The sequence below is a fragment of the Grammomys surdaster genome, unplaced genomic scaffold, assembly GCF_004785775.1.
Source record: "Grammomys surdaster isolate TR1022 unplaced genomic scaffold, NIH_TR_1.0 125979, whole genome shotgun sequence".
NCBI classification, from domain to species: Eukaryota; Metazoa; Chordata; class Mammalia; order Rodentia; family Muridae; genus Grammomys; species Grammomys surdaster.
The window spans coordinates 2,039,864-2,050,555 of NW_021620795.1; the positions used below are offsets into that span (position 1 = coordinate 2,039,864).

Here is a 10,692-nt window from a genome sequence, read left to right on the forward strand (position 1 = left end):
TGTGTGTCTGTGTGTGCATGTGTGTGTGTGTGTTTGTGTATGTGTCTGTGTGTGTGTATGTGTATGTGTCTGTGTGTGTGTGTGTCTGTGTGTGCATGTGTGTGTGTGTCTGTGTGTGTGTGTGCATGTGTGTGTGTGTGTAGGGAAGAGGCTGATGTAGGGTGTGTACTCTATTGTACTCCACCTTATTTTTAAATTTTATTCTTTATTTTTAATCTTTATTCTTGGCATTTTTATAGATGCATATAATGAGAAATGGTTGTCTGTTTAGCCCAACATGCCTTCCTCCCAGCTTCATGCAAGTTCAGCTCAGCTGGCACTTTCTGTGTGTGTCTGTGTGTCTGTGTGTGTCTGTGTGTGTGTGTGTGTGTGTATGTGTGTGTGTGTGTGTCTGTGTGTGCGAGTGCATGTGCGCGTGTGTGTGTCTGGAGCAGCGGTGAGGCCATCCACTGAAGCTCAGGAATCCTATTAGAAGTGGCATCTTTTTAAAAAACAAAAACCAGGATTTCTACTCCCTACAAAACATCAGTGGCCATCGTTGCTGCGGTGAGGGAAGGGACCTAGAAACCATCTGTCCCACCTGTGACAGAATTTGGTGGCTTTGATTGAGGGAAGGGACCTAGAAATCATCTGTCCCACCTGTGATGGGATTTGGTGGCTTTGATCTTGTGCAGTCTCTTGCAGGTTACTCTAGCTGCTGTGAATTCTTGTGTGTGGCACTGTGAAAGCTAGCCAGCAAGGATGAATGTTGCTAGTTGGTTTGAGATTGATTTTTTGTGGGATTTTTTGTTATTGTTTGTTTGTTTTGTGGGTTTTTTTTTCTGCAGTGAAAGTCCTATCTTAGAGTCTTGTCCTGTAGTTATGGTGAGTGAACAAGGCCAATGGCAAGAGCTTGTGTTCTTTTGGAGACCACAGAGGGCCACCCCACCTTATTTTTTGATACCAGGTCCCTCATTAAAGCCTGTGCTCACCAATTTAGACTGGCTGACGAGGAAGTTCCAGGAATCTAGCTATCTCTAGGCCTGTCCCCTGGATGCTATGCTTAGAGATGTGTGATGGCTTCACAGATGGGTGCTGGGATGCAAACTTAGGGCCATGTTTGTTCTCTCACTGAGCCCCATCTCCTCAGCTCCACAAAGCAGTTTTCGTTTTTATTTCCCTAATGGCTAAGGAAATTGATATTTGCCCTGGCCCTTGGGGGATTCAACAAGGACCTAGGGAGGGGGCGAAAGAAGAGACACGAAGAAGGAGAACAAGTCAGAGTTCTGATCAAGCTCTCAAATTTTATTATCGGGCAGCATGTTATAAAGGCAAAACGGGAAGGTTAGGCAAGGATCAGAGCTTAAGGCCATCCCACTGTCCTCATTGCCCAAGGCCCAATCCCACTGTCTTAACTGGCTTCTGGGAAATACCAGACGTTCTTTCAATTCCTGGGACCTGAGACCGAAAATGTCCTTTCTTAACCTTGCACTTTAATTGACTAGGTTTTCCAGAACAGCAGGTGATTTCCTGGGTTTGGCTCCCAGCAGTTATTAACTGACCATTTTCATTTGGTTGGTTTTTGTTTTGTAAATAATATTTTTGCTTATTCTTTAAATTCTTCATGTTTCTAATTAAACATAGTCAAATATTCTTTAAAATCTATATAAGCTACCTTGCTATCCGTCTACCATGACTTCAGTCCCTCCTAGCACCTTCTCCTCTGCCTCCTTTCCCAGAAGCTTCATCTCTGGTTTATTGCTATCAGAACCCACCAGAACCCAATCAGTCCTGTCCATCTGTGTCCATGGATGTGGGCCCATCCCTGCAGCATGAGCGATCTACCAGAATTGACATCTCTAAAAGAGAGTAACTTTCCCTCCCTCCACTAGATGCAGGAGGTCCCAGGGCCTCTCCTGCATCTATGCTGGCATTTAGACTAGTTTCATTTTATGCAGACCTTGTGCTAGAACCATAGATGCTGTGCCTTGATGTGTACAACAACCCTGCCATGTCCAAAAGTTGTCACTTAAACCCCCTCCCCATCTGCCTGCTCTTACATCCTCGTTGCCCCTTCTTCCTCACTGTTTCTTGAAAAGGGAATGTTGACATGTGACCCACCATAGCCGAGCACTCACGATTACTTACCCCACACTTAAACCATTTCTGAGTCTTCATAGCAACCACCACTCATGTAAACAGGAGCTTCTGTAGCCAAGATTAGAGCAGCAGAGATCTGTGGTAACAGACATGTTTAGAAAGCAGTTTGACAGCTTGTCCACTTAGTAAAACAGCAATGATAGGTTCCCTCCAAGGATCCATGATCTGTGCCATCAAGCGGGATGACCAATATGACAGCACAAAGCATGAATTCCTTCTTGTGGCAAGGGCATCATAGTCAGTCAGTAGACAGTTCTCGCACTCCTGGGAACATCTTCCTAAACATGTTGCCATTGTGCCGTGCAGCATCCAGTGTTGGATGAGACTGTGATGTCCTTCCTTCTCCAGAAGCCTGAATAGCACTGTCTGCACTACGTAACCAGTGTACTGGCCATTTTAAATTCTCCTTTGGAGGACTGTGTTTACACTTCATTAGCCACTTATTAGCTAGGTCATTTGAGGGGTTGGGTATTTAATTTCTATAGTTCTTTATATATTTTACACATTAATCTCTGGAATATCATTGGCAATGATTTATGATCTAAGTCTCATATGAAAGGAAGATTTCCTTTAATAAGCTTTAAATAAATGTCTATTTACAGAAACTTCTAATTTATGCTGACTCTATGGCAACCCAGAAAATCACAGGGAATTTTTAAATGTATATTTTGTTTTAAAAATTTGTATTTTCTTCATTCATCAATCCTATCAAGTTTCCAGTCTTCTAAATGTCATCTTTATTTTTAAGCAGTTGGAAAAAGCCTTTTCACAACTGGAAAAATATTTTAATTCCTTCTGACTTGAAAATCAACTTCAAGCTTCACATGGATCACCACAGCAGTGACGAGGACGCAGACACTGACTTTGACACCCAGCTCATCATCCAACAGAGTCTGCTGGATAGTTACAAGCCAGGAATAACTCGGCACACTCCAGAAGAGGAGAGGGAATGTCTGTCTCATTGGCAGTGAGTATTAAGGAGTATTCAGGAGCTGAGAGGAGTCATGATCTTAATGTCACAAGAACAGAAGGGAAAGTCAGACAGAAGACATGGAGTCGTCTTCTTTCATTTTTTCAGTAGTGGTTGGAACTGAACCCAAGGCCACACGAATGTAAGGCGTGCACTGAGTGACATTTCCCGGAGAGTAACTGTAACTTAATCGTGTATAAGATATGATGCCCAAATGCACAGGAAAAAAAAAAAAAACACACACAACTCGGAGAGAATCAAGAATTTAGTAAGGGAGTTAGAGAGATGGCTTGGTGGTTAAGAGCACTGGCTGCTCCTCTAGAGGCCCTGAGTTCAGTTCCCAACAACCACACAGTGGCTCCCAACCATCTATACTGGAATGTGATGGCCTCTCTGGCCTGCAGGTGTACATGCAGGCAGAAACTGTATAGATAATAAATAAAAACAAATTTTTAAAGAAGAAAAGAGTTTGCTGGAGGACAGCATTTAAGTGAGAAGACACTCACTGAAACTGAAGGTAGGAGTGAGCCCAGTCTCTGCAGGGCCAGGGAGGACCATTCACAACCGTCCTGTGGAGTCTAAGTTTCACGGGAATCTCAGTGCGACACATAGACAGCCATCTTAGTGAGGCAGGTGAGGAGGAGCCCAGTGTTCATCTACTCAGATCCAGAGGAGGGACGGTAACCTCAGAAGACTAATGCCTGGGTGGATTACAGTACAAACAGCCACCAGGTCTCTAAATGATGTAAGAACCTCTGTCACTTGGATATGGGCAGTGTACAGTCAAGCACAACCAGTTGCATGCTCTCTAATCACCAACACTGGCACATGAGGTTGAAACTATTGTTTTTTCCACCTGGGGTGACGAGCCCAGTTTGGTTGGCATGGCGACCTCTATTTACCTGTTCAGGTGACACAGGATTTTTTTACTCTTACATGACCTTACAATTAAGTATCGAAATGACAGATGACATCAAACCTATAGGATTTTTACAGATTTGTTTTGTATTTTGGACGTCTGTGTCTGGTGTGACGTACACTTGTGAGTGCAGGTGTCTGTGGAAGCCCTGGAGCTGGACTCATGGGTGAGGGTGAACTGCCCAGTGTGGGTGCTGGGAACCAAACTCAGGGCCTCTGCAAGAGCAGTCATTGAGCCATACCTCCAGCATTTTCTAGACGTAGCAAACTCGTGATGCGATAACAATATGCCATGTACTTCATAATATTAACTCACTTAAACATAAATCTCATTGCTTCCCTATGGGGAGGTGCTGCTACTTTTTCCATTTAGAAATAAGGAAACTGAGGCACTCGAGAGTAACTTACTCAAGCTCACTCAGATAATGAAAGTTCTTGCCATCTGACACAAACTGTGCTTTCTTTTCACCACACTGTTCCTATACCTTGGTGCTTGCTTTAGGCTGATGATTAGAAGAATACTTAAATGTTTAGTGTTTTGTGAAGAAATCAGACTTATTAGGTTGTCTTGTCCTATCATTTTGATTTTAAAATGCACCACCAAGTAATTGACTTTGAATTCATAATTTTAGTCTGGAAAGTGAACGAGATTTTGACTAAGTACAGTATGGAAATGTATCATGGAAATCGAGATTGTAGTCAGTACATAAATCTCATTTATTAAACTTCAAAATCTGTACGATACCTAGGAAAGACTGCTTGTTGGGTCAGGCTCTTGTTGGTGTTAGAAATCTAGAGTGGAGGCTGGACAAAGTGTTTGCTGTACAAACATGAGATCCTGAGTTCGTATCCCCAGCACCCACATAAATGTAAGACACGGCGGTATATGTCTGTAACCTCAGCGTTTAGGGAAAGCAGAGACAGGTCGGTACTAAGCGTACTGGCCAGTCAACAGCCAATCTGGGGGAACTGATGAGATCCAGGTGGGACTACATCTCATAAAAAACATGGAGAACCAGTGAAAGAAGTCACCAGATGCTGACCTCTGGTCTTCTTGTGATGAGCATTCATGTACGCATGTGAACACACACACACACACACAGAGAGAGAGAGAGAGAGAGAGAGAGAGAGAGAGAGAGAGAGAGAGAGGAGAATCTAGAACCAAAGAACTGTAAGGTGACAGATTTGTACTTTTGTAAGTCAGTAAGACTGCAGTTGTTTCTTCCAGAACCTACAGACACTAACCCAGCACCAAGCCTAAGCCTATTAACACGGTCTTAAACATTCAAGAGAATCGATTGGCCACAATGTGAACAAGACACACCGTCTAAGAAAAATCATTCTCTCCAACCTAGACTCATTGAGAAATTGGAGAAAATAATCTAGGATTCATGTATTGAATTCAGGCACAGTGGTGCATGCCCACGGTCCCTGCAGAGGCAGAGATGAGGCCAGGGAGTGAAGCAGCCATGGGCTACACAGTGAGACCCCATCTCAACATTTAAAATTCCATACACAAAGCTTTCATGGTTAGATATTTTTATAAAAGTATAATTTAAATTGTCACTGTTTTCTGAGAGAGAATTCCGACTCTGGGGACATTTTAAAGTTCACACTCTGGTTATGTAGTTTTTTAGCAATATTTTTTTTTAAATCATAGAGTAGCTATCAGTTTCTCCATGTTGTACAATGATATTTCAGTGTCAGACAGGTTTGAGTAAGCTCGGCAACATTTATTGACAGCATATACTGTGTTCCAAGCTCTCATGGAGACTCGTTTCCTTCCTCTCCCAAAAGCGGTAGCTAAGGGATGGGAGGCGTGAAGAGGCAGTTTCCCTATAACGTGCTGAGGAACAACATACTACAACATACTACAGGGTTCAAATGGAATCTCTCTCTCTCTCTCTCTCTCTCTCTCTCTCTCTCTCTCTCTCTCTCTCTCTCCCCTCCATGTGCTCATGCACAATCGAGTGTGTGTACGTGGGCATGTGAGCTTGTGCATGAGTGTGTACACTGGGGATCAAACCCAAGGTGTTGTGTATGCAACGCAAGCGCGCTAACACTAAGCTGCTCGCCCACCTCTGTAGCAAGTGACTTGCTTAGACCTCCTTGGTTGCTTTGCACTGGAGCTCACCCCTGAGCACCTGCTGCTGCCTTGGGTTCCAGTCAAAAATATTAGATTTATAATTGCCTTTTTTTTCTGTGCAGATCCCATTCCTTCTCAAGTGATGATTATAAGAAGATAGTTGAAGCAATCGAGACAGTTAAGTACTCTTCCTATTCCCCGTCCAGTTTGCGGTGAGGTACAGTAGTGGTGGCATTTCCTTCCAAAAGCGTGGAAACAGGTTCTACTGCAGACTGGGCATTTGGGGAATCCAGAGGCTGAAGTGGTCTTTTCTGGGAGAAAATATTTCAGCGTAACTTATCCAAGAATGCCAGAGTTCCTGCATAGATGGAGCTAGGGGTGTCCCAGGGCCTGGGGTGGGGGGGAACGCTGTGTGAGAAGCTGCAGTGCCATCCTATGACATTGAAACTCGTCTTTCATTGAAGACAGTGCTTGGATTCTGCTTTCACACTGGCTTTGGTGGTAGACTTCAGAAGCAGTGCAGGCTCCTGTGCAGGCCAAATGTGAATCTGTTTTGTTTTCCTTGTTACTAGGTAAGGAAGACACATTGGCACACTTTGCCAAGTACCATCCTGCCTTTGATGAAGGCAACGGGAATGGCTGGCTTCCTCTCCATAAGGCAGCCGTGCAGTTAAACAAGAACATCTTAGAAATTACCCTGGACGGTAAATGCCCTTTCACCCCTCTGGATGCTTCTGAGGAATAAGTTTATTCCTGCATCTTAACCTGTGTGGTGTGATGAATTTATTTCAGCTTCCAAACCCAGTACGTGGGAACGAACCACCCGTAACGGTGAAACACCACTTTTTTTGGCTGTCAGCAGTAGCCTTCTGGAAAATGCCCATTTTCTCCTTCTCAATGGCTGCAATCCAAATGCTAAGGATTTTGAAGGCAATTCTCCTCTTTTTACAGGTAAATGCACACATGGTCTTTGACGAGTCCCGGTCCCCTCTACGCCCACAAGTTTTTCCTTACAACACTGACAATTTGGCCCCCACTGATCAGACACAGAAACCTCCTCTCTAGCTTGGCTGTAGCTGGGTGTGGTGACTTTCACTTATAAGCAAGCATTCTTGACCTTGAGGCCAGTCTGGGTCACATAGTGAGTTAAAAGCTAGCATTTGGAGATGTGTCCCAAGGAAGAAAAATTTAAGACAGAAAAATCCTCTGAGTAAGAACAAAGATAGTTGGGAAAGGTAGAGAATTCTCATCTGACCCTTTAACCCAGCACAAACGCCATTCTTACCAGCATAGCGCTTGCTGCCCACTGTCTCACTGGACTCTAAGTCTTTCCATTCATAGAAAACCAACACGGAGCCCAAGAGCCTCTTCGGAGAAGGCTGGGCACAACTACAGAGCTGTACCCCACAGGATGTACAAGAACTAGGGGTCAGTTCTACCCTCTCGAAACCTCGGATGTCTATGTGATAAGTGTGTGTAACGTTCACATGTTAAAAACAAGCACATATTAACTCTGAAGACTCTCACAGCGACCGTGGGAAGCCGGATTCCTTTCACGAACTCTGCCTTCTCCTCATTGGCTCTGCTTGCGGTGCTGAGCACCTCCAAGCCTGCGCCCGTCTTGTTTGTTTTGGTTGTTGCTAACTGCACAGCCTTTTTAATCCTAAAGAGCCTCAGGAAGTATTCTGTGCTCCACACCTTGGAAATCAGTTCCAAACCCTCACTTCCTGTGAGTGCCTCCATTCTCCTATGCATATGTAAATTACACCATAGACGACGGCCATTAGTTTGCTGAGACAGGCTCTGTTGCTGTTAGGGTTTTCCTTCTCAGTGGTTACTACTATCTTAAGACTCAGGGCTAGCATTTAGACTCTCATTAAAATATATATAATTCTCTTTTATAAAGGATGGTTTAGAGAAGCAATTCCAAAAATAGAATTAACATGTAAATAAACCTTGTCACCACGACTCCATGTCACAGGTGAAGGAGCAGCTTTAATACACAGCAGTGTCAAGTTTAGGCTTGCCTTAGCTGCTCTGTCCTTCTGACGCATTTTGAGATGATTCACATTCATTTCTTTTCCTTGTTATAATATGTTTACACTTATTTATTCATTTGGGTGTGGAGGAGGGAGGCTGGCGGTACACGTGCCGTGGCACACGTGTGGAGGTCATATGAAAACTTGCAGAAATTGGTTCTGCCCTCCCTCCATGCATGGCCCAGGGGCAGAATGCAGCTCGGCAGGCACCGCCTCTCTTTTCTTTCATTCTTAAGACAGAATGCAGCTCGGCAGGCACTGGCTCTCTTTTCTTTCATTCTTAAGACAATTTTCAAAAGGTTAGCGTAGATTATTGACACAGAACCGTGAGCATCTCTGTAACATCCCTGCAGTGAAAGGCTTTACAGTGTGACGTCATGTGACGGATCTTTAGGTGGTGGACGTGGGGTTATTCTGTACATACACCCTCATTATGACTTTTTCACGTGTGTCTAATGTATTTCCGTCTTGTTCATTCCCATACCCTCTCCTGCCCCAGTCCTCCAATCCCCTCCCTCTTTTCAGATACCCCCGCCTCTCTATCCTCCAGTAACCATGAACTGTCTAAGGGTCCTAGGGATGGGTGGAGCTTGTGAGCTTCTCCACTAAGCTCCCATTTTCCTGAGAAAATCAAGTTGATAACTTGAAATTTGTCTCCATCATGTAAAAACCCAGTAGATGGTAGCTGCTCACAGCTTACAAACACCAAACATGCCACTGATATAAAACTGCATCACTTTGTATCTGTATTGTTTTAAAATGTGCTTCCTAAACACAGAATGCTGGAGCATGGGGGAGAGGGAGAGAGTTCCTTAAGATGCTGAGGGGCAGGCGGTAATGATGTATGCCTTATACCAGAACTTGGAAGGCAGAGGCAGGTGGATCTCTGTGAGTTCGAGGCCAGCCTGGTCTAGAAATCAAGTCTCAAAAACCCAAAAACCAAAAAGAAGCTGAAGGCACAAGCTGATATGACACTTACCTCATGTTGTCATAATGTCCTCACAATCCCCCAGCGGTTCTGAAGGATTCCTACGACATGGCCACCCTGCTGATCAGCCACGGAGCGGATGTCAATCTTCGATGTGCCAATGAGAGAACAGCTCTCCATGAAGCTGCCAAGCTCGGCAGACAGGACACGGTAAAGCTGATGCTGAGCTCGGGAGCATACCCGGATGCACGGAGCTCCTACGGGTTCACGCCTCTTGCCCTCGCTGCTCAAGGCGGACACACTGAGATCATGCAACTACTACTGCAGAAAGGCAAGGCTTATCCGATGGTTGGGTTACAGGGTTACAGGGTTACAGGGTTACAGGGTTACAGGGATCGAAGGGTGGGGCTGTAGGGGGATTCTTATTGTTGTTTTTAAGAATTCTCTCTCTCTCTCTCTCTCTCTCTCTCTCTCTCTCTCTCTCTCTCTCTCTCTCTGTGTGTGTGTGTGTGTGTGTGTTTGTGTGTGTGTGTGTATGTGTGTGTCTGTCTGTCTGTGTCTATGTCTGTGTATCATGCCTGCAGGTATGTCCATTCACCATGTGTATGTGAAGTCCACAGAGGCCAGAAAAAGGAGTCAGATGCCCTGGAACTAGAGTTAAAACAGTTGTGAACTGCCATACGGGTACTGGGAAGAGTAGCCAGTGCTCTTAATAACCACTGAGCCAACTCCCCAGACTCCCCAAGTGTTCCTCTTGATGGGGTGTTTCAAAATAATAGAAGTTCACATTTTATTCAGACCAATATTTGAGAAAATTGTATGTGAATGTTGGCTATTAAAAATCCTGAACTCATCATGGAGACTGAATTTCTAGCGACACAAATTTTACTAAAATCATGACACTGCCGATGACTTTTGCTCAATACTCCTTCATCTCCTAAGAGGGTTTTAAACTTTTGTGTTGCTTGTCCTTTCCTACAAAGTCTCTGCAACAATCTCTCTCTCTCTCTCTGTCTCTCTCTCTGTCTCTCTCTCTGTCTCTCTCTCTGTCTCTCTCTCTCTCTCCTTTGTCTCAGCCATGTAAACACCCAGTAGACAGTAGCTGCTCACAGCTTACAAGCACCAAATCTCTCATTGCTAACTTGTTAAACATCAAGTTGCTAAGATAGCAAATTCCTCCTGACTTCTTGGCTTTGAGCTCTCACCCTCTGCTATAGAACGACCGAGGGGAAGGGAAGGACAATTCATTCTTCCTGAGTACTGTGTATCCGACAGGCAGTTAGGTGTCTACAGTGCTACATACAGTCCTTTAAACATGTGAATCCTTTAAACCTCATCCTGAGCTTGAGGAGTCAGGATTGTTGTGTTTTATAAAAAGGAAAGGGAAGCCAGGGATATGTTTGGTAGAGTGAGGTATCACGGGGGAAGGGGTGCCTCTGCAGGCCCATGCTGAGACATCCCTTTCCCCTGAGGTACCAACCATAGGACAGATATAGTATGGAATAAAATTTATTTAGGGCATGGGGAGGAGAGTTAAGAGAGTAGAGACAGAGAAAGGCAGAGAAAGAGAGAGAGAGAGAGAGAGAGAGAGAGAGAGAGAGAGAGAGAGAGA

The 10,692-nt window shown here is 44.5% G+C and overlaps 1 protein-coding gene across 1 annotated transcript in view; it reads left to right on the top strand.

Moving 5' to 3' along the window:
* The first annotated feature begins 2,888 nt into the window (after positions 1–2,888).
* The window catches only part of Asb14 (ankyrin repeat and SOCS box containing 14), a 14,590-nt gene continuing 6,786 nt past the window's right edge, over positions 2,889–10,692 (top strand). The window contains exons 1-5 of the mRNA XM_028754119.1: positions 2,889–3,094; positions 6,236–6,289; positions 6,684–6,817; positions 6,906–7,064; positions 9,166–9,411. Coding sequence (XP_028609952.1) covers positions 2,964–3,094; positions 6,236–6,289; positions 6,684–6,817; positions 6,906–7,064; positions 9,166–9,411 — 724 coding nt within the window. The 5' untranslated portion in view covers positions 2,889–2,963. The remainder of the gene's footprint in view (positions 3,095–6,235; positions 6,290–6,683; positions 6,818–6,905; positions 7,065–9,165; positions 9,412–10,692) is intronic.